This window comes from Misgurnus anguillicaudatus, chromosome 25 (assembly GCF_027580225.2).
Source record: "Misgurnus anguillicaudatus chromosome 25, ASM2758022v2, whole genome shotgun sequence".
In the NCBI taxonomy this organism is placed as follows: domain Eukaryota; kingdom Metazoa; phylum Chordata; class Actinopteri; order Cypriniformes; family Cobitidae; genus Misgurnus; species Misgurnus anguillicaudatus.
In genome coordinates, this window is record NC_073361.2 from 26,097,521 (window position 1) to 26,125,000 (window position 27,480).

Below are 27,480 nucleotides of genomic sequence, written 5' to 3' on the forward strand. Positions count from 1 at the left end.
TATATATAGGTGCAGTGTGTAATTTTTAGCAGGATCTTTTGACAGAAATGCAAAATAATATATAAAACTATATTATCAGGGGTGTATAAAGACCTTTCATAATGAACCGTTATGTGTTTATTACCTTACACCGAGGGTCCCCTTACATGGAAGTCGCCATTTTGGGCGGCCATGTTTCTACAGAAGCCCTTAACGGAGAATTTTATTTTACAAAGTTGTCTCCCATGATGACATGTTTGTCCGGTGGTGGATACAGTAGCTTCTCTATGTGTTTTAAAAGCGAGGGGTGAGCAGTGAACTGAGCCATTGGTTGCAATTCACAACCTCACCACTAGATGCTGTTAAAATTTACACACTGCACCTTTAAGGGAGTGTCTTGTGTGTATTTTGTGAACGTGAGCGTCTCTTGACACGTGTGCAGCAGGCACTCATTTAGACAAAACATGTGATGAACATGACGCAACAAACACATATTTTGAAAACACAAGCAAAACACATGACACTCCGGACACATATTTTGAATTTGCGCCTCTCGGATGAGCAGTCACGGGCCGCCACTGCTACACATGCAGACATGTAAATGACAACTACTGAGTTTTTTTTTGTTATTGTTTTACTGACATCTCTAAAAATAAACAACCATAAAGAACCTTTAACACCTTTGAAAGGTTATTTGTATATAAATGTTCACCAGTAAGAGTAAATGGTTCCTTTAACAACCTTGACATGTTTTTTGGAAATCCAAAAATGGTTCTTCTATTGCAGTGGTGTGAAGAAACTTTTTAACACCTTTATTTTTTAAGACTGGGGTCGAGCTTTTTCTATAATTGCAAGGGCTGTTAATTTTACTGGTGTGTGATGTTTTAAATGTTTTAAATATGCACTTTGTCTCCGGCCAGGCCTGTTCCCCTAAATCCACAGCTGTTCCAATGTTCCCGCTACTGCTTTTCATGAATATGCACAAAGGACACATCTAGCAAGATCTGGAAAAAATGCACCATATAAAGTCTCTGTTCAGGCTGTCTAAGTACAGAACAGTGTAATATAATAAAATTTCAAGAGTCAGATTGCAATTTATGAGCTCATTTGGACCTCATGTTTTGGCAAAGCGTTGAAAGTTAACAGTAAATCAGATTCAAAAATAGATAAAAAATCAGTTCTCCGAATGATGTAGCATTTACAGGCTTTGTTTTGCAACGAAAATTGATGCTTTTATCCAAAGCAATTTACAATGTATTTAACCTATACATTTTATCAGTAGGCCTATGTGTGGATTGAATCTATGACCCTTGTGTTCCTATCTACAGGAACATCAAGTATGATAATGATGAGGAGGAACACAACATGATGGATGGAACATTACGGTGGCTAGTTTTCTATGTATACTACTATAGTTGTTTTTGACTCCAATGTATCAAGATGCATTGAGTTGCATTACTTCTTTTTAAAAGTTTTTTTAAACTTCAGAATAGTAAGTATTAAAAGGTTATTGTTACTTATAGCAGTATCTGTATTTCCGCCTGTTTGAGTTCTGCTGTGCCACGACTGATCTCCTCCAGGTTTACCAGCAAACATCAGGAGACCTTTGCTGAAACAGCAGAAGCACACAGCACAAGACTGTAAAGATGAAAGCCAAGCTGACTTCACACAGGCAACTAAATCAAAACCAGAGCAGCACAGCAGTCAGTTTGTTTTACTGAAGCTGATGTTGTGTTCTTACATTAACGGTTTACAATACAGATCTATTCCTCTAAATTTCATGTTTAATTTTTTATGTGAACTCAAACTGATTTACTTTATGTGTGGTCCTCTTCCTATAGTGAATGATTAATTATTGCACATTCATTTAAAGAAAAGCTTGTTTTCGTAAAACTTTTACATGCCAAAATCCCATCCTCCATCAATTTCTTGTTAAATTTGTCATTTAAAATACATTTATGCAATTACGTATTTTTAATAGGTCAGTGGTTCTCAAACTTTTTCCCCATGCGGCCCCCCTTGCATCCCTTTATGACATAAAACATTCTAAAATTTAAAACTTTATTTAAACAAAACTTAAATTATTTTAATGATACTACAATAAAAATTATACTACAATATAACATATTGTTGTTGTTTGGTATATTTCTGAGGTTTACACTGTAAAAAATTTCTGTAGAAATTACAGTATTAATGGGTATTACTGGCAACTTGCTGCCAGTAACTTACCGTAGATTTTACATTTATGTTATTTACTGGCAAAATTTTGTTCAAAGTTAAATGAACGTGAAACATTTTTAGACTTTATCTTCTACAGTAAGTTACTGGCAACCAGCTGCAAAATTACAGCAAATTTTTTACAATGAAAAAATCCGTAGAAATTGCAGCTGGGTTGCCGGTAACTTACCGTAGATTTAAATTTATTTTAATAACTGGCAACATTTTGTTCAAAGTTAAATGAACATTAACATTTACAAGTCTTTGTGTTTACAGGGTAAAACTAAAAAAGCAGCATCAAGCAAAACATTCTGGGAAACAAAATCTGAAGCAAAAAACAGAAAAAGGTTGATGATGATTTCTGGTTCCCAGAATGCTTTGCATGAGGCTGTTATTGTATAGTTTTATTCTGTAAAGATAAAGACTTGTTAATATTTAAAATGTATTTAACTTTAAACAAACTCTTGTCAGTAAATAACATACATTTAAATCTACAGTAAGTTACCAGCAACCCAGCTGCAATAACAATGTAATTTCTACGGATTTTTTTTACAGTGTAATTACACAGAATTTATGATAAATGAATGTATTTTATAAAATGTCATAAAACTGGGGCCCCTGGCACCATCTCCACCCCCCAGTTTGAGCACCACTGTATTAAGTCTGTTCTATAAATACATGGACAGCACTTTATGTATATGAAACACAATAAAGGACATCTGGAGGATTAAAAAACATTATCCATATGTTTCAGCACTTTCCATAATTATTAACGCAGCAAGTAAACACATTTTTTGTTTATTTGTTCATAGCATGTACAGTAGGAATAATCATCAGTTTAAGAGTTCTTGATTATTCCTCATAAACACAGTTTGAAAAAATACAGTAAAAATGTTATACACTCTAAAAAAATGCTGGGTTATTTTTAACTCACCGTTGGGTAAAAATGGACAAACCCAACCAATTGGGTTGGAATTGAAAATATGCTGGGTTGATTTAACCCATTGATGGGTCAAATGTAAACATTTTCTGGGTTAATTTAAAAAAAGGTTGACCCAACACTGGGTTGAAAATAACCCAGCAAAAATATATTTTATGATACTGCCATCTAGTGATAGGTTTTGTCACATTTCATCACATTAAGACTCTTTAATATAGCAATGACTTCTGATGCAAGTCTTTTGACAACAATATTGGCAGCATAGACATAAATGTACACTTTTTTGTTTAAGTAGACTTTTGCATAAAAATGTATAAAAATATTGGATGCAATTACTATTAATATGTTATTACAATCCTCGCTCTATAAACCAAAAAAATGGCTATTTCCTGACTGTTCCTGTGGAAGACTAACAATCTCTTAAAGAGTAACTAAACCCTTAACCAACTTTTTTTAGTTAATGATCTGTAAGAATGATGCTTTATTAGTGCTGTTCATTGATTTTAGTAAGTTTTTTGACATTTGGATATAAAGTGTTTCAATAATATAATATATGGTGTAAAAACGTCTGAGTGCTGCCCTCTTCAGGTTGAACGGTGGCTACTGCAGTTGAATTTTCCTATTGGATGTTGAGTCCAAAAAACGTATTGTTTACTCAACTTTTTTGTCCTAATTTCTTACCATTGTCGCTTCGGTTTAGGGTTAGATTTACATAAAATGACATCCTTACCTAAACAAACTCTAGCCCCAACGTCAGGTGACATCTGGTTAAAGTTTAGAAAATATAAAAGAATAAGTCTTGTATCTTTTTTTTATAAACCAATACTTAAAGTAACAAATACTTAAAGTGACATATAACACAAGCACCAAATCTAACCCTAAAACGAAGCGACAATGGTTTGAAAATAGGACAAAAAAGTTGAGTAACCAATACGTGACAGTGACACAAACAGAAAGCGTGACATGCTCACGCTCAAACGCGGCAAAGTGTGGCATTTTCACGCTGGTCCATGCGTGAAATAGTCACGCAATTTCGTGATATAGGGTTCAATATTTAACTGGTCTATAGAAATCAACGTTTTAGGCTTAGACAATAGCTTGTGTTCATAATAATACAAAAAAGTCAAGGTAACACTTTACTTGAATGGGTGCTCACAAGACCGACATGACACCCCCACAACCACGACATGACACGTGTCACGAACACGAAGGAGACCTTCTATGCGCATTTACAGTCATTAAGTCTCATTTGTTCAATTATGTCATCTTCCATCCAAAGATGACATTGCTAGAAATGTCTGTGTTATGACAACTGACCACTTTTTACAGTAATACAGTAATGGAATTGGTCATTAAAATGTCATTAAGTGTTAATACTCTGTCATATAGTTTTATAACAGCGTCATGAATATTCATAATTTTTTTAAGTTTTCTTCCAGGTGTTAGAGAAATAAATCATCCAATAATAATAATAATAATAATAAAAATTGATAAAATAATATTGTATTGCATTTGGAGAACGATTCACCTAAAATGAAATGAAAACACTACAATAATGGGTTAAGCCATGCACAGTTGGGTCCATATCGCTGCAAAAACGGTTAATTAAATGAAATATTTTGTTAGTTTTTTCATCTGTGTCAGAAATTAAGAATTTAAATGACAGTTTAATGTAATGTTAACCCATAAAGCTAGGTAGTTTTTTACGTTTGATAATTATTCTGCTATGTCATGTTTATGACAGATTTATGACAAGTTATGATTATTTGGTATTGGTTTATTTGGTTTGGATTTATGTCAAGTTGTCATAACAAAGACATCTCAAACAACGTCATCCCTGCACCAAAAATGACACAACTGAACAAATGACAGTCAATGACTGTCAGTTAATAAAAAAATCTTCTTTATGTTCATGAAATGTGTCATGCCATGATTATGAAGGTGTCATGTCAGTCCCACGCACACTCCTTCAAGCAAAGTGTTACCAAAGTCAAAAACATTGTTTTAATCCAGCGAGGTTATCTGTGGCATGTTGGGCTTTCTTAAGCTCTGCCGATTCCAACAAGAAGTGCTATCAAGAAGGCCAGGTTTCCCAATATATACAGGACAAGCAGGAGCACTCCAATGTTGATCTGTTCATTACACAAACTAAAAATATTTATCTCTTAAGTACATGAAATATTACACTCTTAATAATTACTGTTATATGTATTTTGCTGAATTTATAAATGAAATTCCCACTTACCATACAAAAACAGCAAATGGTAGAATCTACAACAATATAGACAACATCATCAGCAAGATCATAAACTTTATTCATAAATAATTATTATTTTAATTCCTAAAATTGGTCTCTTTATACAATAATGCTAAATGCAATTTACCTTTTTTAGTGGCACGCATGTGCAAATCTTGAAAGATGTACAACAGAGCCTCCCATGCCACGAAACCTCCCATAACCCCCAGCATCCACCCCTGTGTGTCTCCAATAAGTGCCAGACCAGTGAAGATCGCTGCCACTGTGAATGATAAATACATCAGATTTGTGTTTTATTTTAGGGTACATCTAATAACAGGACTAAGGGCGGTTGACGTCGTACCTGCGAGACCTTTGATAGCCAGAGCGATGAACGAATGAGCCCAGTTGAAGATGAATCTCCTGCAGAGGATTATATCACAGTGAACCCGTGAACTTTTCTTTCTTATTTAATAAGAATTTAATGTTTTCTTACCGTTCGTGTTGGGGATCACAGCGTAAAGCTGCCACTATAGGCTGAATTAAAGAGAGAATCATCACCAAACAGCCCAGGACCGGATGAGCTCCCTACAAACAAAAACAAAACATAAATTACTACATGCATGTGAAACTTCTGACTAACACTGTCTTGGAATATTTATCAAATTATTATGTAAATATGAATTATTTGATAATATATGCAACTATAATGTGGCATAATATTAAATATATACAATAAATAATAAAGCATCTTTGCTTACCCCAGCCCAATCCTGGGCAAAAGAAAATATGATTATAAATGCAATACTTGTGGCAATAATCGACAGGGACATCAACATCACGTGAGCCTGTGAGACATGAAATGTAAATCATACATTATTATCGTTTTCTTTGGTATTTTAGTAAACAAATCATTAACAGCTCTTTATAATACTTAAGTCCACATACAATGTAAATAGATATAAAAACAAATAATTCAAAGTTTTATAAGATTTCTAACTATCTGGTCGTACATTGACCAATGATCTGTTAAGTGCTGCATAATGAAACAAGGTGTTATTGAGTGTTTTATTCTTATCTTATATTATTATTCTTATCTTATCTTGCTTATCTTAATTGCAAACATTCATATTACAGAAAAGCAAAGAAATATGACCACCCTTACACTAGATCAACATAACCTGGGCTGTTTGTTTACACACGGTTGTGTAAACTGACGTTAATAATGAGCTGATTTGTTTGGTTTGCACGTCTCATCGGCAGGACATTGTCCTTCAATGTAGGTTTTCTGTGACCTCTAGGGGGCCTGTGGCACTGCAGGGGTTATTCACCAAAGCTAGAGGCTGAAGTTCAGCTGAATGTTTTATTACTCCTCCCTTAATAAATGTATAAATAAATGTATTACTTTTTTACATCGATAATAATGTACAAAACTCACCAAAAACCAGAAATCTTTACCACAACAGCAACTCCCTTTGCCGACTGCCTTTAAATAGCGTGCTATGAGCATACCCACACTGCCTGTGGTCATCCACGCGATCAGCATCAGGGCACCTGGACAAAAACAGCAACATCAGGACCACAACAGTGATGATGTTAAACAAAGTCATTATGTCATGATATACTCACCGTGGGCTTTAACAATAGCTGGAAATGCTTCACTGCCGATCACTGTCGTATTTACTAAATCAGCTTTGGCTTGGGTGACGAATGTCTTTGTGTGTTCCTGGATGCTACCTAGATGTGAGAAAGTCCTCGGTTAAAGAGCACCTATTTCATTGCTAAAAAAAATGTTATTTTGTGTATTTAATATGATACAATGTGTCCACGTGGTTTATGATTAAAAAAGACATTATTTTTCACATACTGTACATTTTTGTAGCTCCAGATTTCACTCTCTTCCTGAACCGCATGGATTTGAAAAGCTCCGTGTCCCTGATTGGCCAGCTAATCTTTACTAATCTGTACAAACAATCCATGTGTTTGTTGTAGTCCAAGAAAATAGATTTACGTTGGAAACGATAACTCGCGTCATCATTTACTTTGGGGTTTGTACCTTTTGCATATCGTTAACATGAACTAATACACACTTACACTCCAAAGGAAATGTAAAAACGTGATTCAGACAATATAGGTGCTCTTTAAAGGAATAATTTACCCAGAATAAAAATATTTTAATCATGATCTCATGGTCTGTCATTGGTTGGACAAACATGTACAGTATTGTTCAAAATAATAGCAGTACAATGTGACGAACCAGAATAATCAAGGTCTTAAGGCTGTGCAATTGGGCAATTAGTTGAAAGGGGTGTGTCCAAAAAAATAGCAGTGTCTACCTTTGACTGTACAAACTCAAAACAATTTTGTACAAACTTTTTTTTTTCTGGGATTTAGCAATCCTGTGAATCACTAAACTAATATTTAGTTGTATGACCACAGTTTTTTAAAACTGCTTGACATCTGTGTGGCATGAAGTCAACCAACTTGTGGCACCTCTCAGCTGTTATTCCACTCCATGATTCTTTAACAACATTCCACAATTCATTCACATTTCTTGGTTTTGCATTAGAAACAGCATTTTTGATATCACCCCACAAGTTCTCAATTGGATTAAGGTCTGGAGATTGGGCTGGCCACTCCATAACATTAATTTTGTTGGTTTGGAACCAAGACTTTGCCCGTTTACTAGTGTGTTTTGGGTCATTGTCTTGTTGAAACAACCATTTCAAGGGCATGTCCTCTTCAGCATAGGGCAACATGACCTCTTCAAGTATTTTAACATATGCAAACTGATCCATGATCCCTGGTATGCGATAAATAGGCCCACACCATAGTAGGAGAAACATGCCCATATCATGATGCTTGCACCTCCATGCTTCACTGTCTTCACTGTGTACTGTGGCTTGAATTCAGAGTTTGGGGGTCGTCTCACAAACTGCCTGTGGCCCTTGGACCCAAAAAGAACAATTTTACTCTCATTAGTCCACAAAATGTTCCTCCATTTCTCTTTAGGCCAGTTGATGTGTTCTTTGGCAAATTGTAACCTCTTCTGCACATGCCTTTTTTTTAACAGAGGGACTTTGCGGGGGATTCTTGAAAATAGATTAGCTTCACACAGACGTCTTCTAACTGTCACAGTACTTACAGGTAACTCCAGACTGTCTTTGATCATCCTGGAGGTGATCATTGGCTGAGCCTTTGCCATTCTGGTTATTCTTCTATCCATTTTGATGGTTGTCTTCTGTTTTTTTCCACGTCTCTCTGGTTTTGCTCTCCATTGGAGATCATTTTAGCTGAACAGCCTATCATTTTTTGCACCTCTTTATAGGTTTTCCCCTCTCCAATCAACTTTTTAATCAAAGTACGCTGTTCTTCTGAACAATGTCTTGAACGACCCATTTTCCTCAGCTTTCAAATGCATGTTCAACAAGTGTTGGCTTCATCCTTAAATAGGGGCCACCTGATTCACACCTGTTTCTTCACAAAATTGATGACCTCAGTGATTGAATGCCACACTGCTATTTTTTTGAACACACCCCTTTCAACTAATTGCCCAATTGCACAGCCTTAAGAGCGTGCATATCATGAATGCTGGGTCTCATTTGTTTTCTGAGAATCTACTGAACCTACTGGTAACTTGTTTGCCACGTAGCAATAAAAAAATATACTAAAAACCTTGATTATTCTGGTTAGTCACTCACATTGTACTGCTATTATTTTGAACAATACTGTATCTCACATTAATTTAAATAAATTATCATGTAGCTCAGTTGGTAAAGCATAGTGTTAGCAGTGTGAAAGGTCAAGGGTTTGATTCCCAGGGAGTACACACATTGATAAAATGTATAGCTTGCAATGCACTGTAGGTCGCTTTGGATAAACATGTCTGCCTAACGCATGCATGTAATCGTAGGCCAATGCTTTGACAGTGCCACAGGGGAAAAAGCTATTCAAATAATCAGCAAGCAATTTTGCATTTAAAAGATGTCTAACAGCCGTCTATGCTGTCGGTGAAAATTGAATATATGTCTTAACATAGCCAAAAAATCATCCTTGTAATCATTGATGACTTTGCTAAAATGATGGAATATCATACATTGACAAAAACGTCATGTAAACTTATTCAAGTTTATTTTGGCTAGAAGATGGTTACTCGTAGCCAGATTATATAGAGTGTATAGTAAACCTAGACAATCAAATGACGGCTATTGTTGGCTGGGTGGTCTGGTATATATTATGCAGTGATACCTACATTAAAACACAATGGAAGCATTAAGTGTCTACAAAACCGAACATGACACACTTATGGCTCTTACAAAAGCACAAACCTTGACTGCTGGGTCCAGACGCGATCATAAGGTAGTACTGGCTGCCAGACGCTGCTCTACTTGCCGTGCTGATGGCGTTACGAGACGTAAAAGAGCAATTCAACACTCCATTTGTAATCGCTGTCTTGATATCAGTGACATTCCCCTATAAATCAAACACAATATATGTGAATGAATGATGATATACAATCCAACAAAAGTTTTGAATGGAGCACAAGAGTATTAAAGTACCAGTGAGACAATATTGGGAGCACTTCTTCCGGTGGAAAATGCACGTTGCACTTGGGGAACGCCATCCTTGTCTTTACCACATATATAGATGTCATCATTGCCCTTGAAGTTGAAACAAAACACTTTGTAAAACTATATGAATGTATTATGACTCGAGAAAAAAGACCAAGCAATAAGAACGACATAATAGTTTCGCTGAATGTTTGTTGAGGAAACTTGATGCGGCCCCCCTTACAGTGCATTCTTTTGCGGCCCCCCAAAGAAAATGTATGACAAAAAACTGTTCTAAAATTTAACATTTTAATTAAGCAAAACATATTAAATTATACAAAGTAGTGCTGTTGGTTAGTAGCCTTATTTTTAATAATAAGTTTAAAAGAATAATTGACTCCAGTCCTCTGAATTATTTGAAAATGATGCACACTTGCTTTGCATCGTGCCGCATTAGCACCTTGTGTGTACATTATGTAAGGAATAATTGACGGCGGGCCATTGAATTATAAGAAAATAATGCACACCAAGGTGGTAATGCCACTGTGGTTACACCGCAGGTGTGCATTATTTTCAAATAATTCAAAGGACCGGAGTCAATTATTCCTCTTATACCACGGTTACCACAAACATTGCTCTGGTGCCTATTTTTAAGACTTTTGAAAAGTTAGGTGTGCGCTTTACAGAAAAATAATCAACACCCATAGAACATTTCTCAGCCAATCAGAATGCAGCATTCGACAGACCCGTGGTATAATTTTAAATAATTTAATGGCCATCGTCAATTATTCCTTACACAGTGTATAGACACATAGCTAGACATAGGGGCTCAAGCCCCTGCCCCTTTTGTCTCAAAATGGAATGTGCCCCTCTCCAGTAATAGTAAACAATAATGATTATTACGTCTATATACAACTGCCACTAACAATAATAATACAAAAAAATTATATAAATATTTTTATCATTTGGCGGAAGAAGAGCAATAGGTGGAGTTTCCTTTGCAGCACTAAGCAGCAGTTAGCCGCGAGTCTTCAAATTAGCTACGCGAGCGCCACAAGCTAATACGGAAATACATTTATCCTACATGCTGCTACTGTAAAGGTTGCTACAGCATGCAAATTATGCATAACTAATTAGTAAAACTCGATTTCAGCTGCATTCTGAATTTTTTTTTATCTTTGATTTCATGGTAATGCTTTGTTCGAAATTAATATTAATCAATAAATGTTGCTTAAGTGTAGTACTAGGTTCATGTTAAAATGTAATTAAAGGTACAGTGTGTAATTTTTAAAAGGATCTCTTGACAGAAATGCAAAATAATATACAAAACTATATTATCAAGGGTGTACAAAGACCTTTCATAATGAACTCTTATGTGTTTATTACCTTAGAACGAGACCTTTTTATCTACATACAAAGAGGGTCCCCTTATGGAGGTCGCCATTTTGTTCCACTATTTTTCTACAGAAGCAACTATTTTTTTTACTAAGTTGTCTCCGACGATGACATGTTTGTCCGGTGACCGCTACCGTAGCTTCTCTATGTGTTTCAAAAGCAAGGGGTGAGCAGTGGACTATGCCGTTGGTTGCAATTCGCAACCTCACCACTAGATGCCGCTAAAATTTACACACTGCCCCTTTAAAACCTCTTACGGATCAAAGATCATGGGAAGCATCGCTAGTGCAGCCTGATTCTTGTTGTTTACTTATTTAATATAAAAGAGAAAGGTCTCACCGTAGGTTTACACCAGCCGCGTTTGAGGCGTCAAATTCATGTGTACCGCACTTGAACAGTTTGAGTTTACTAGCTTCATTCGCACGTGAAATTCGCATCATGGGAGGGGCTTCTGCGTTTGCTTCCTGTAATCACGTCATTATTAGAGCAAGCTCCTGATTGGTTAACGCGGCGTGTTTTTCCACCAAAGTTAAAAATTTTCAACCCACGCATTTGCAGTGGCAATGCTCAATACGCGCCATGCGCCCGAACTAGACGCGCGAATGAGATGGAATCGCGTCTACCGCACTAAACGCCTCATTTGCGCCGCGAGACCTCCAGACGCACGTCAACGCGTCTTATCATTGACTTAAGATTGAAATCACTCGCGCTTGACGCCACTACTGCGGCTGGTGGGAACGCAGGATAACCGTGGGTTCACACCAGCCGCGTTTGAGGCGTCAAAATCGTGTCTAGTTTGCTGCTTGAACGGCTGGTGTGAACACAGGATAAGGCTCAAGCGTTTGTATTTGACCTTTGTTTTATTTAGCAAAGTTATAGTGACAGTAATGTCCTAATTTTTGTTACAAGTAACGAAAAAGAAAATTGAAGTCCATAACTGTAAAATGAAATATATGTGCCTCAGCGCTGTCAATGAGAAAAATCTCATGCATGGTCATCATGAAAGCACTTCACAAAACAATACCCTTAGGGCTTTTGGTTCAAAGGCGTGCGTGTTTGGAAAAATATTGTGATGTTATATGTTTACTTTAAATTTCTAAATAAATGAGTAATATTTATTCAATTTTTCTTCCAAACGCAGCAATATGAGCCACTGGTTACTACATTTACAATAGCCTGTTCATTACAAGACACATGAAGAACCGCTTGGGTCCATTTTACTATGTACACCCTTATAAAGGGCATAGCCACCCTGTTGCTAAAAACATTCAAATAAAGATGTTTTGACGGATAAAACTAGAAGACAATAAACTCGATTGGGATTATATATGGTGTATCTGTGTTGGTCTTCCAGTCATGTTGGGTATTTTCATAACAATACAGTATATTTATTAGGCTATAATGCAATGCTTATCGACATAGCCTTTAGCACTGTGCAGCAGTGTTATTTTCTGTTTTATTTTGCGATCCAAAGCCACATGAGCTCACATGTGGTTATTTAAAACAATCGACACGGTTTTAATCCCACTATTTGTCGTGTTTTGATGGTGCGCTAAGCTAACATAGTGGTATGTTTTAGCTATGAAAAATAGGTTTTAGGAATAATTTCAAATGGTTAAGCTTATTGAAATCTTTCTTTTTGTAACAGAAGGTGAAGTGAGACATTTAAATCAAAGTAATAATAATTTAAAGCACCAAAATAGATCAGTTAATTTAACGATTGCTAACACTTTTATACATATAACATATAATAAAGTTTACAACATGAACATGAAGTCCTCAAAATTAACTTAATACTCACTGTTTTAATTAATTTAACGTAATAATTCTTTATTATACCCTTTTTAGTCTACCCAGTCTCCTGAAGATGCGTATAAATAGCATGAAGTGTAAAACTCGTGCAATACATACGCCAAATTCCACTTTGGCTTGCATATGATACGCCAGTCCTTCCCATTCACTTAAACGGTGCATCTTTTTTTGTCGTTTTATTTATTGGTTTCTCCATTTTTTTCTGTTTTTTAAACCATTTTCGCTTGGGTTTAGGGTTAGATTTTAGATTTGCTTAATGAGGTTATTTAAAGGAACAGTATGTAAGAAATTTATATCAATTAATCATAAAATGGCCGTGATATGTCAGTAGACATTAAGAAATCATTTTCATTTCAAATACTTATATCACTGACAACAGTTGTCTGACCAGGATATTGTCATTTAAAAAGTGGAGTTGCAGCCCTCAACTGATTTTTATGTTGTCATTTTGTGTATTGGCCACACGTTGTGTGATTGCAGTACCAGTTTTAGCCACAAGTTTTGTGATTGCAATACCAGTTTTGGCCACAATCCTACATACTGTTCCTTTAATATACAAGTTTCTCCATGTTTTGTCCATATTTAAGCCATGGTCGCTTGGAGTCGGGGTTAGAGTTGGGGTCTGGGTTAGGATGCCATTTTTATAACAAAAAGTTGTTCTAACCCTAAACCAAAGCGAAAATGGTAAAAAATAGCAAAAAAATTGAGAAACCAATAAATAAAACGACAAAAAAAGATGCACCGTTTAAGTGAATGGGAAGGACTGGCGTATCATATGCAAGCCAAAGTGGAATTTGGTGTATGTATTGCACGAGTTTTACACTTCGTGCTATTTATACGCATCTTCAGGAGACTGGGCTCTTTTTAGTCCGTCAGCCCCTGCCCCTGAGGAGGTGTGTGTACGCCACTGGCTAACATGCAGTTGATAGAAAACATACCATTTCTTGGTCATCGGAGAACCCAATCGCGACGTATCCGCTACCTGGGCCGACTATTTGCACCTGCATTTCTGATTGGCTGGATGACGACTGAACCGACATGAAGTAACAGGCAGTGTTGGTAATTGGGTCGCAGTTGTCAGGCTGACTGAAACAGACTTTGCTGACCCCACACCCAGAATTCGATGTAGATACCTAAAACATACAGAATGAGTCGAGTAAACACGAATATAGAAATAACCAGCCTAAAAAAAGCAGATACATATATTTGATGTACTTCCTGTTTGTGTTGGCTTAGAAATGCTTACGGTCGGGGCTGCAGTTACCGGTGTTGATGCTGGTTTAGAAATGCTTATGTTTGGGGCTGCAGTAAGAGTCGATGTTGGTTTAGAAATGCTTATGTTTGGGGCTGCAGTAAGAGGTGTCGATGTGCTTGTGTATGTTATAGCAGAGCTCTTCACACCCACCCAAAAAGTTGATAAAGCTTGAACAAACGTGGCACTGGAACAAAAACATGTTTTATTTAAAAAATAAAATCAAGTATGAAATTAAATAAATCATTGAATAAAATGAGAGTCAAATGTATACCGGAACTCTACATTGCTGAGCTGTCCAGATGTAGGGGCCTTCCATTTAACTTGAATTGACGGTTTTCCACTTTTTGATGTTTGAGAAACTGCACTATTCTGAATAAACATAAAACAAAATAAATAATTTTAATGCATTCTTTGACTTTGACTTTCTTTGTTTCATAATCATGCTATAATTATGTACATAAACTCACAGCCACTCCGAAGCAGGTGAGTCCTTGTGCTTGATTGTTTGTCACGGTGAAGGTGCCGATCGGTGTGTTCATTCCCGCTTTATATGCTTGTAACATGAAGCCTTTAAAATTTACTGATCCGCTTAGTGTTACTAAAAAAAAAAACACAGTGTCATCATGAAACTTTTTGCATAGATTAAAGCTCTGCACAACTTTTGATGTGCCACATGTTTTTAAAAGGTTTTTGATCCAAATGTGTAGGTTTGAATTCTTAAAATGTTTTAAGTATGTTGGACAGGACAGCGAACATTCAGAAAAAGTAGGCTATTTTTCTCAGGCTAGTTCACTCTATTTATTAAAATAATTTTAGCTATTGAAAGTGCTCATTTTGCTCAGAACTCTGATTAAAAATGTATAAGATGATAAAGTTTTTTAATTAAAAAAACTGTCACGAAAAACTATTTCAAAAACTCAAACCTACGCATTTGGTTTAAAATCTTTAACAAACACGAGAAATATAAATACTGTATACAAGTTATTAAACCAAAGCCTACTAAATGGGCTACATAACCTTACGAACCATGTTTTGTAGTAAAATCATAGTTTTAGACTAGTTTTAGACACTGCTAAAAAACACACGCGTGCGAAACAATTTCAGTAAAGCTCACACGCACCTGTGATTTCATCGCCACCCTTGAAGCTGGTCGGCGTGGCGGTAATCGTGTACGGAGAGCTGCTGGTCTGAGCAGATGAAGACGAGTGACTTGGTACCATATCTGAACAAACACCGCTGACTTGTCCACCAGGATACATGTGCACAGTTCCAACACAAGCGGACAGAAGGATATACAACAACATCTTACAAACAGCGTAACATATATCAACATAAAAAAAATGTAAAACAACAATTTCTTCGTAAAACATCCGTGTGTACTCCGATGTGTTTGGCTCACAATGCAGTTATCTCTGCCTCAAACCCAAACTCTGTAGTGCTCCGGCCCTCCAGGGTAAGATTTGGGGAACCCTGACATACACCTTAGGGTATTAATTAACTCGGAGGAGTTTAACCCATCTGCCTGCATTCCACCCCCATTAAAATCTGACCTTTTAAAAGGTCCTAATATGCACCATTTAGGTAAACAGATATGTGTGTTTGAGGGACTAATATGAACTCTTTAGGTGCAAAGGTGTACTTTTTGAAAGGGTCAAACCAGTTCTAGTCATACATATGTGTGAGAATTAGAGTACGAATGAACCCAGATGCAAACAATGTCGGGGGAAAAACAGAAAACACTTTATTTAGACAAAACAAAACCCACAAGGGGGTACACAACATGAAACATATAACTCTGACAAATAACACTAAAACTTGACTTGGTAACTAGACTAGAAACGTACACGCAACACGAGAACAGAACACAATGAACCTGCACAGAACTAAGGATACAATGATATTAAATAGAAAAAACCAAACAAGATAACGAGCGGGAACAGGTGATGGGAGAAAACCAATGATCACTAATAAGCAGGAAAACGAGGGGGCGGGGACAAATGACAAGACACCGGAGGCACATGCCACAATAAACAAGGCATGAGCCTCCACATAAAGCCTGGGACTCTGCCACCATAAAGGCTCCAAATTGTACCTTTTCTGTCACTGGGCTGGTACCCTAAGTCAGTAGCCGTTTCTCAATCTCAAGGAAGGATCCTCGGAAGCCAGAATTTCGAGGATGCTACGTCTTCGACTTCCGTCAAAGGACCGTTCAAATGTCGAGGATCCTCGAAATTTCAGCCGAGTCCTTCGTCAAGAAATATCCCATATACAGGAAAGGATGCATATGTGTATCCTTCGCGCTCTTCACGCGCTGAAATCACCCACAATCCTATGCGTGCAGCACCGAAAGCACACCTTTCAATCACGCAATGACGTGCACTTGCTAGCCTGTTCCATTAAACGTGTTCTCCCAATGCTTAAAAGGAGGCTCGCCTAGCCTCTGAAGGAAGTGACTTGTAAGGACTAGTCCTGCCAAGGAAGTATCCTTGACATTGAGAAACGGCTAGTGTTTCCCAACCCTGGTCCTCGGGCACCCCCTCCCAGAAAGTTTTAGATGTCTCCTTATTTAACACACCTGATTTAACTCATCAGCTTGTTAGGGACACATGTTTACCATTTTGGAAGGAGGCTGATGAGTCGAATCAGGTGTTTTAAATAAGGAGACATCTAAAACTTTCTGGGAGGGGGTGCCCGAGGACCAGGATTGGAAAACACTGCCCTAAGTCAATGGTTCTCAAACTCGGGTCTGGGGCCCTCAGTGGGGCTGCGAGATGGTGCCAGGGGGCCCCAATTTTCTGACATTTTATAAAATACATTAATTTATCATGAATTCTGTGTAATTAAACCTAAAAAAATAAGGCTACTAACCAACAGCACTACTTTTTATAACTTAATATGTTTTGTTTAATTGAAATGTTAAATTTTAGAACAGTTTTTTGTCATAAATTTTCTTTGGGGGGCCGCGAAGGAATGCACCGTACATAAGGGGGGCCGCATGCAGAAAAAGTTTGAGAACCACTGCCCTAAGTTACTGATTTGTACCCTTACGGGTATACATAACATAATATAATGTTGTACCATTTGGGGTACATTACTGTACCTAAAGGATCTGTTGTGTACCTTTAAAGGTACAGTTAACTGTTTTGTACCCCTAAAATTTAAGGTAAAATTACAGAAAAAAAACTGTGTTTTTGTATTACGGAAAATTTCTGTAATTTATTGTGCCAGTTATTTTACGGTATTTTTCCGGCACCCCAGCTGCCAACATTTAAAAAAAAATTACGGATTTTTTTTACAGTGTGGTACAAAATTGTTCCTTAAAGGGACATTCCACTTTTTTTTGAAAATATGCACATTTTCCAGCACCCCTAGTTAAACATTTGATTTTTTGAAATCCATTCAGCTGATCTCCGGGTCTGGGGCTAGCACTTTTAGCATAGCTTAGTACAATCAATTGAATCTGATTAGACCATTAGCATCATGCTAAAAAATAACCAAAGAGTTTTATTATTTTTCCTATTTAAAACTTGACTCTTCTGTAGTTACATCATGTAGTGATATTACACACTGCCTGAATTATTACGCCAGTTTGAGAGTATGTAGTTCCTAGCCATATTGGCCTAGAAAATCGAAACTTTTAATTTTCTGTCGGTAGTACACGATGTAACTACAGAAGAGTCAAGTTTTAAAATATCTAAACTCTTTGGTTATTTTTTTAGGTGCAATGCTAATGGTCTAATCAGATTCAATGAATTGTGCTAAGCTATGCTAAAAGTGCTAGTGCCAGATAGGGTTGCCACCTTTGATTTGTGAAAAACCGGGACACTTATTTTTGTTTTGTTTTTTGGAGGGGGGGATCAACTAATATTTGCAAATATACTATGTTAACAGTTGTAGGACTCTATTCCCTCTCTAACCTATATTTGTCCTGACGTAGATGCTTTCCCTGAAGTAGATGCACTCACTCTGGACTCCTTTCTACATTAAATACATACATTAAATACATTTTTGTATAAACATTGTGTAAACATATACTGCATAATATAATCTATTATGAAATATAATAATTTGTACAAATATAGGGATATATTCTTTAGCAATTAAAACATGATTACATGTATTATAATAGATTATAAACAACTTTTTGTTTTTGTTAACTTAGTAAATTTGGGCAACCTAAAACTGACATTTCTCACCTCTTTTTCTATGTGTATTTCTCATTCCTTTTTGCTGCCTGCAGAAGTCTCGGCTATCCCTCAATGAATGCTTTAAACGACAAGCATGATCATTTAAAGTTTAATCTAACTTGAAGTTCAGCTTTGACCAACCCCATTGATCGTTTTAAAAGCTGACTAGCAAACTATTTCATCCAGGATGTGTGTGTGGAATCTGTGGATGCGACGAGCGCGACCAACCGACAGCATAGGTAGTTGCTAGGCGATAAGTTGAGCTTCCAATCAAATAAAAGTAAACGCCTGGCCAATCCACTGTGTTACCTGTTCTATTTTACCCGGTTACAGACACAGGATTGGATGAACACAGAAACAGTGGAAGGAAACACTTTAATTTGAAACCAGGAAATTCTGCTTTAAAAGTTCATTTTCACAAAAAACCGGGACAATTCGTGTCCCGGGAAAGAATATACTTTTTCCGGGACTGTGACTCGAAAAAGAGAACAATCCCGGGAAAACCAGGACGGGTGGCAACGCTAGTGCCAGACCCGGAGATCAGCTGAAAGGATTCCAAAACGGTAAGAATCAAATGTTTAACTCTAGGGGAGCTGGAAAATGAGCATATTTTCAAAAAAAGTGGAATGTCTCTTTAAGGTGCACAATAGGGTATAATATTGTACCCCAAAATGTACAACATTTCAATTTGTTGTATGTATATGCATAAAGGTACAAAAAGGTACCTTTGAGGGTACCACCCCAAAGGTACCCCAGACAGAAAAAGATACAGTTTTGTAGCATTTTGAATAAAGATTATAACAGTTTTATTCAACTCTGAAATCCACATTCATGTCTTTGACGGTCACGCTGTTTAATTTCACAAACAGGCTGTTTGCTAACAAACAAACACTCCTGAAAATCACTTTGTTGCACACTTTATATGTATTTTGGCCAAAGTAAAACATGGTACAAGTCTGATGCCTCAGTTTTATCAGTTTAAGAGTTCCAGGAGAAGATTGTGATTGTAAAACCATTTATTTTGGACTATTCTAGGCAGATGAGATCAACAGGATCTTTTTTTGACCATCACAGATCATGGGCATCCAGAACCGTAGCAATGGACCACGCCTAAAATCTAAAGAGCGCTCAATGTCCATCTTTCTACAAACAGTATATCTGACTGGTAAAGAATAAATGAGGAATTTTTTAAATCTCCATTATAACTCATGTTGGCTTTACATATTTGAAATTAAACTTCAAATGTTATTATGGCTATGAGGTCATTTTTAAGTTGTGCTCTCTGTGTACTTCCCCTTGCTCCATTATCCCTACATCTCTTTATCTACCTGTTATCTATATAATATCTGACTATTCACCTCACGCTTTGTGCGGTGACGATAGTGACCTGCGGCTTCATCCGGCAGGCAAAACCATTAGTAAAAAATGACACTTCACATTTTTCAGTCTGACATTCACATCATTTCATTTTGTTTACATATCTAAATTTGGAAAAAGTATTTTATTAGCCTATTATATAATGATCTCCATATAATAATAATAATAATACGCAAACATTATTAATGATAATAATCTTTATAACTACAACTGGGTCTGTAAGATATTTAAAATTTTAAAAGTACATGCTGTATCTTTTTAGAGGACATTAACTGTATTTATAATTGGTCAGCTAAAGTTTTAAGCACAAACCAGAAACTTAAAGCATAATTTTTTGATTATTTAAAGCATGGGTCTCCAACCCCGTTCCTTGAGGGCATCTGACCTGTAGTTTTAAGTTTCAACCCCAATCAGGCACACCTGAACCAGCTAATCAAGTTCAGGGCTACCTAAAAATTAGAGGCAGGTGTGTTGGAGTGGTGCTACGTGCTAGAACTAAAATATGCAGGACAGGTGCCCTCCAGTAATAACATTGGAGGTTGAACCGGTATGAAAAGCCGATTCTTCGGTTCCTGATGTAATTAAGAAATGACATCACTACGCATTTCTTTTCTAACGACTTGTATTGAAACTTTCAAATAAAGTCGTTTGTGTCAACACACTGAAACATACTTTTGTGAACGCATAGCTGATGCCTTTCATTCAGGTACAATTTGTAAGATATTTGCAGTAAAATATCCAAAAAGCACTAGTCCGGTGTTATATATTTTGTCCAGCTGATTACTAACAATATCTATAATGTTTTCAATTACTTGTAAATTATGAGAAAATCGCTGCCCTAAACAGTGACACGGGGCAGTGCAGTCGCCTGTAAATAACGTTATATCTACGTTACCGTAAAGGTACTGACGTAAAAACCACATGATAACCATAGACTGTAACACTAACAGTGTCGTGGACAAATGTGAAAGTAATAGCGTCTGTCGGGCCACTCGCTTTTTTATGGTAAGTTTTTTTATCTGACCACTTAATTCTGTGCTGGGTTAACAAACCATCATATTGGACTAATATTGTAACATCTATGACTAACAATTGCGTTTTGAACATTACATGAAACCTTACATAATGAAAAAAAAAACGATGTCATCAAACATTTATAAAACTTGATTACTTTACCTCATGTGTAACATGATTTCTTGTTCCCGTCTGATTGATGGGCATCAGCGTTTGAGTTAAAGACAACAAATCCCATCAGTCCACGCTGCTTCAGAGCATCATTAATCTACGTCATTGTTATTGATTTGATCTGGAGCCCTCTAGCGGCGCGAATTATACAAATTGTTAATAAAGTTTGTGGTCACAGTTTCACAATGTCAGATACGACTGACCAGTTCGACTAGCCCAGTGGCGAGGTCAGGAATTTTCAACTGAGTGGACCTTGGTGAAATAGGGTTGACCAATGCCTACTCTCAAATTACATAATTTTACACAGTACGAATTACATTAAGTTTTTTAAATCATAGATCGAATAATTTTCAGATCAGCAAAAAAGGGAAATACGCAAAATAAAATAAGGACCAATCAAGAAATTATAACCGAATAATAGAAAAGAACAAAGTTACAAATAAATGAAGATCTAGAATTTAGGGACATAAATGGAATCAAATAATGACACTGTCTTCATCATTAAAAAATGTTGGTTTGTTTTTAACCCAGGGCTGGGTAACTTTTGGACAGAGCACATTGCTGGGTTAAAATGACCCAAATAATGGGTTTTAATTAATCTTTTTAAAGCTATTGAAGTTTCCTTTTATCCATTGTTGATAATGACACAAAATATAAGCAGATTTTTTGTGGATATATTGCCACTTAAAATCCATGACACACATCTGATTTCTTTTTGAACTGTTTGCGTTTACTTTAAGACATAACTGGCTGTTTTTTTAGCCATTTCTGGTATTTGGAGATAAATTTGCGTTTATGTTATCTGTTAAGCAAGGAGAGATGTGCTTTTTGAAATGCGCGTCTCCGAGGTTGCGCGGATTAGTGTGTGTCCATTTGTGTACTGTGTGTGCGTCTGTGCGCACAGAAAACAGCTCACTTAACATCTCATTGCGCTCAAATTGTTTAAAATGGCTTGAATGTAAACATTTGCAAGGTTTAGAAACAAATTATAAAACTCTAAATAGTTATTTCTAAATGATGCGTATTTGAGCGATTATTATTAGAGAGGTTATTATTATTTATGCATGATTTTTTTCTGCTTTTCCACAAAAAGTTTGTGTCTCTTCTGACTGGGTGGGCCGGCTGTCAATCTGAGTGGGCCAGTGCCACCCTGGCCCTTATGAATGCCACTACAGCTTGGATAAGATTCCTAAAAGTGTGGCATCTACAGCACACATTACAGACACTGATGCACAATTACGCATAGAATGAATGAATAATGAATAAACTTGTCTTTTAAAGTCATTGGTTTTGCTTAAACAACTAAATAGGATTTGCATGCATATATCTGGTATAAAGCATGGGGCCCCCTACCAGCGGTCATAGTAGAGGGGCCCCCATCAACCTAATAAATAAATATATAAACCCTTATCATCATGAACACTTTAAAAGCTTGGTAAATTGTATAAATATTCTTAAAAATACATTGAAACTTTAAAGTAGTAGTTAAAGGTCCCGTTCTGTCTGTGATTTTGAAGCTTTGATTGTGTTTATAGTGGGCAATATAACACGTGTTCATGTTTCACGTGTAAAAAACGCGGTATTTTTCACACAATTTACTTATCTGTATAGCGCTGTTTTCACTGTCCTCAAAACAGGCTGATGTCTTTCTTGTTATGTGAAGTCCCTCCTTCAGAAATACGTAACAAGTTCTGATTGTGTAGTTTGTTTAGTGTGCTGTGATTCGATAGCAGCTTAGCTTACGTTTGAGCCAAAGCTGGCGACTGACGTATTCCTGTGGGCGGAGTTTAGTCAACGAACTGTTTTACTGACATCATTAAAGCAGGAAATAGAGGGCTATAGAAACCGACCGTTCGTTGTAGGCTTTTAAAGAGGAATTCTATTGAAGAAAATATATTGCCTGGCAGTGAACTTTGAGCTTTATCATTTTACAGGTATTATTTATGCTATTATAGCAACATTATACACTAACTAGGGTTTAAAAAATGGTATCAGGAAGAACGTGACCTTTAAAATGTCCAGTTATGTCACTACACAAATACAACCCCTTCTTTCACAATGAAATGGACTAGTCCGTAACGGTGCGTGGTGCGCGCAAGATAAATACAGAGTGAGAGGAGGACTGGGAAAGTACACAACAGAGACGAATTAAAAGAAATATAAATGCGAAAATGAAACGATCTACCCAAGCGGCTCAAATAAAAGAAATAAGCGATGATGGGGCTTTGGTGAGTCGATCGCCTAGGTCTGCTAATAGCCCTAACCCTTCACTGAAAAAATGATTTTGTGCTGAAGTAAATAACAGAAAAAACGAATTAACCCTAAAGGCCCGGGTATACTTTTTTACGCGTCCGCGCAGCTTTCCGAGTATAGTCCCCGCGGCTACACGCGGATGGCCGCGTTCGACACTATACGCAATACAAATGATTTCTTTTTCAAATTATTAGTCTAACAGGCTGTCAGGGCATCACTGATTTGGAGACATTTACAGTACATTAAAACATCAGGATAGGTGAAGAAAAGTACCTGATCCACCATTGCAAACACAGTTTAGAACAAACAACAAGACAACAAAGTCAGGAATCAAACAAACATGCTCCACAGCTTTCTGTTCTTGGAAGAAGTAAAAGTTAAAGAAGAAAAACGATAGTGTGTGTGCAAATGCTGTCTATTTCCTTTGTATAATTGTTTATAGTGGAGTGTCCTGTCTAAATATTTTCACGAGCATGCGCTGTCGTACGCGGACTGTACGCGCACTGTCCGCGCGGTCTCAAATTTTGGGCTGCCCGTCCGCGGACCCTCCTGATGACGAAAATGACGTCATGCGGACGGCGCGCATACGCGGACGTCCCTAGTATACTTTCGGCTTTATGTTGGGTATGTTTTCCTCCACTATGGGGTGCTGTTGAGTCTTAATTTGGCCACAACTTTGTGTTTCAGCAAATGGAATGATTTTTGGTGACATCTTATTTTGACACATATTTTGAGAAAATGCTTTGAAAATGTTTCAAAAACTCAACAATACTGTGGGCAAATTTACTAAATTAAACTGCTGTAAAAATCTGATAAATATTTGATTTCAAACTTTTTTGCCAAAATGTGTTAATCAACCTCAGTTTTTTAATATTTAATTGCCAATTATTAAAAAAAAACTAACTTAAAACTGATTTGTGGAAAACACACACAATTACTTATTTTCAATATAAAAAGTGATTCTGGACTGGATTTTTTAACCTTTTATCAGTCTTGGGCATGTGAAAGATTAGTAACAACATTGATTTTGATGCATTGTTAGTTTTTGTGCAGCATCAGATTTAAAAAAAAATTCTGCCCCATTTAGCTGCAGTCACACCAAAAGCGTTTATGGCAGTTGCAGGCGCCTTTTTTGAATGATATTCTATGGGCAGGGCGCGTTTGCGCGCTGTTTATGCGCGCCGAGCGCCTTGCGGTTTTTTTTGCCGCCTGCCGCGCACGCGTTTTTGAAGGAGTGCTGAGAGCGGAAAAGCGCCTGACGTCATTCGCGTCTTCCATTGTCCAATCGAATCAGGGGAGATGCGGGCCTTACGTTGTGGTGAGGGAAGTTTACAGTTGCTTTGAAGAACCGGACTCCACTCACTCACTCTCTCCTGTGTGTTTGTGCACCTCTCATCCTCAAACAAGGTCAGAGCAAGCGTCCTCTTTTTAAAGTTTCTGCTAATATGACAGTTAACAGCAAAAGAGTGTTCACCCTTCAATATTTGATTGACAAGACAGCTGACTCGGTGGGTGCTTAGCAATATGAAAAGCCGCGTCGCACTGCTCTTTTTTTTAAAAAGGCAGTGTGTCGCGCCTTGCGTTTGCAAGCGTTTAAAGCGCTTTTGGTGTGACTGGCCCCTTACTCTCCAATTGGGTTCCATTGTGACTATTAGTTTGTGTAGTGCTACACTTTGTGTGTTCTCTGCTCTCCATCTTCATTTTGGAGTAAAACAATTTTTTTTCTCTTTTAAAGATCGGATGGCGACCCCATACATTCCTTCGCCTTGTGCCCCCAATTTGTTAAATCCGCCACTGTACGTGTCTCCTGAAACGTTAAGTAGGCTATACATTCGGATTGGGAAGGTTGGTCTGTAGCACTCTTGTAGCTAAATGACACCGCTAGGGGCCACTACTGTGATAAAAGCTTGTGGACATAGCAGTCTATATAATTAAAGATCTGCAAAAAAATTGCAATACACTCCGTGTTCAATTTTTTATTTAAATATTTTTTTATATTACGCAGCGCTGCAAGTAAACACATTTACATTTAGTTTATTTTTTCATAGCATGTAAGAATAAACATCAGGTTCAGAGTTCTTGATTATTCCTTATATACACTGTTTGAAAATATACAGTAAAAATGTTATACACTCTAAAATAAGGCTGGGTTATTTTTAACTCGGTGTTGGGTCAAATTTAAACATTTTCTGGGTTCATTTAAAAAAAAGGCTGACCCAACAATGGGTTGAAAATAACTCAGCAAAAAAAATATTTTATGATACTGCCATCTAGTGATAGGTTTTGTCACATTTGATCACATAAAAACTCTTTAATATAGCAATGATTTCAAGTCTTTTGACAAAAAAGTGTTTTCCATTTGACAACAATTTTGGCAGCATAGACATACATACACGTTTTTATTTAAGTGAATTTTGTATAAAAATGTATAAAAATATTGGATGCATTTACTATTAATAATTTATTACAATCCTCACTCTCTAAACCAAAATAATTAGCTAACTTAAAAAAAATGGGGAACTTATTTCCTGACTGTTCTTGTGGAAGACTGACAGTCTCTTAATGTTTACTATTGTACGTCATGTCAAAGAGCATCTATCAGTTCAGTGCAGTCATTGCAGAGACGGCATCCTAAAAACAACACAAACTTCATTCCCTTCCCCAAAAGCACAATGATGACAGAAAATCACTAATTGGTATTAACCCAGACAAATGATAAAATAAAAACATAAGCATCATGCAAAGGGTTAATATTATACTGGCCTATAGAAATGGAAATGTTTTAGGCTTAGACGAAAATAAACAAATAACTTGTGTTCATAATAACGTTAATAATACAATAAAAAGACAAAAACAGCTTTAATCCAGTAAGGTTTTCTGTGACATGTTGGGATTTCTTAAGCTCTGCCGATTCCAACAAGAAGTGCTATCAAGAAGGCCAGGTTTCCCAATATATACAGGACAAGCAGGATCACTTCAGTGTTCATCTGTTCATTACACAAAATAAAAATATATATCGCTAAAGTACATGAAATATTACACTCTTAATAATTACTGTGATATGTATTTTGCTAAATTTATAAATGAAAGACCCACTTACCATACCAAAAGAGCAAATGGTAGAATCTATAACATAAGGCACAAAATCATCACCAAGAACATAAACTTTATTCATAATAATTATTTTAATTCCTAAAATTGCTCTCTTTATACAATAATGCTAAATGCAATTGACCTTTTTTCCTGGCACGCATGTGCAAATCTTGAAGGATGTACAACAGAGCCTCCCATGCCACGAAACCTCCCATAACCCCCAGCATCCACCCCTGTGTGTCTCCAATAAGTGCCAGACCAGTGAAGATCGCTCCCACTGTGAATGATAAATACATCAGATTTGTGTTTTGTTTTCTTTATGGATGTAAGGTGTGTCTGATAACAGGACTAAGCGGGGTTGATGTCGTACCTGCGAGACCTTTGATAGCCAGAGCGTTGAATGAATGAGCCCAGTTGAAGATGAATCTCCTGCAGAGGATTATATCACAGTGAACCCGTGAACTTTTCGTTCTCATTTAATAAGAATTTAATGTTTTCTTACCGTTCGTGTTGCGGATCACAACGTAAAGCTGCCACCATAGGCTGAATTAAAGAGAGAATCATCACCAAACAGCCCAGGACAGGATGAGCTCCCTACAAAAAAAAACGCACAAGACATAATGACTACATGCACGTGAAACTTCTGACTTACACTGTCTTGCAATGTTTATTAAATAAAAATCAGACATTTTTTGTAATTTATGTAGATTTTTGTGTTTAAATACAAATTATTCTTTGATAAAATAATTTAACTATATTGTGGCATACTATTAAATATAGACAATAAATAATAAAGCATCTTTGCTTACCCCAGCCCAATCCTGGGCAAAAGAAAATATGATTATAAATGCAATACTTGTGGCAATAATCGACAGGGACATCAACATCACGTGAGCCTGTGAGACATGAAATAGTAAATTATACATTTTTTATTATTTTCTTTAGTAGTTTAGGAATTAATCATTAACAGTTCTATTTAAATAGATATAAAAACAAATAAT

At 36.6% G+C, this 27,480-nt stretch overlaps 2 protein-coding genes across 3 annotated transcripts in view; both read right to left on the reverse strand.

Annotated features, from left to right (window-relative positions):
• Nucleotides 1-5,111: 5,111 nt before the first annotated feature.
• Nucleotides 5,112-27,480, reverse strand: part of LOC129425929 (putative ferric-chelate reductase 1) — a 27,948-nt gene continuing 5,579 nt past the window's right edge. The window contains exons 10-15 of one of the 2 annotated variants that reach the window (XM_073863682.1): nucleotides 6,811-6,926; nucleotides 6,134-6,220; nucleotides 5,869-5,960; nucleotides 5,737-5,795; nucleotides 5,521-5,655; nucleotides 5,112-5,407 (exon numbers count right to left, since the gene is read on the reverse strand). In XM_073863682.1, coding sequence (XP_073719783.1) covers nucleotides 5,295-5,407; nucleotides 5,521-5,655; nucleotides 5,737-5,795; nucleotides 5,869-5,960; nucleotides 6,134-6,220; nucleotides 6,811-6,926 — 602 coding nt within the window. In that variant the 3' untranslated portion in view covers nucleotides 5,112-5,294. Of the gene's footprint in view, nucleotides 5,408-5,520; nucleotides 5,656-5,736; nucleotides 5,796-5,868; nucleotides 5,961-6,133; nucleotides 6,221-6,810; nucleotides 6,927-25,345; nucleotides 26,374-26,486; nucleotides 26,513-26,621; nucleotides 26,757-26,849; nucleotides 26,909-26,981; nucleotides 27,074-27,288; nucleotides 27,376-27,480 lie in introns of those variants that run through there. The other variant, XM_073863683.1, reaches the window with a different exon arrangement.
• On the reverse strand, nucleotides 13,961-15,649 carry LOC141362035 (putative ferric-chelate reductase 1). Its single transcript, XM_073863684.1, has 4 exons — nucleotides 15,505-15,649; nucleotides 14,656-14,753; nucleotides 14,376-14,568; nucleotides 13,961-14,262 (listed from the first exon to the last, which is right to left on the reverse strand). Exons 1-4 carry the CDS (start codon nucleotides 15,514-15,516, stop codon nucleotides 14,041-14,043), a joined length of 525 nt encoding a protein of 174 aa, XP_073719785.1. The 5' UTR covers nucleotides 15,517-15,649; the 3' UTR covers nucleotides 13,961-14,040.

Coding starts and splice junctions, on each gene's coding strand:
- LOC141362035 (XM_073863684.1), bottom strand. Junction 14,569..14,655: donor CTCAGCAATGTAGAGTTCCG/GTATACATTTGA, acceptor TTTTTGTTCCAG/TGCCACGTTTGTTCAAGCTT. Junction 14,263..14,375: donor CGGTAACTGCAGCCCCGACC/GTAAGCATTTCT, acceptor TGTATGTTTTAG/GTATCTACATCGAATTCTGG.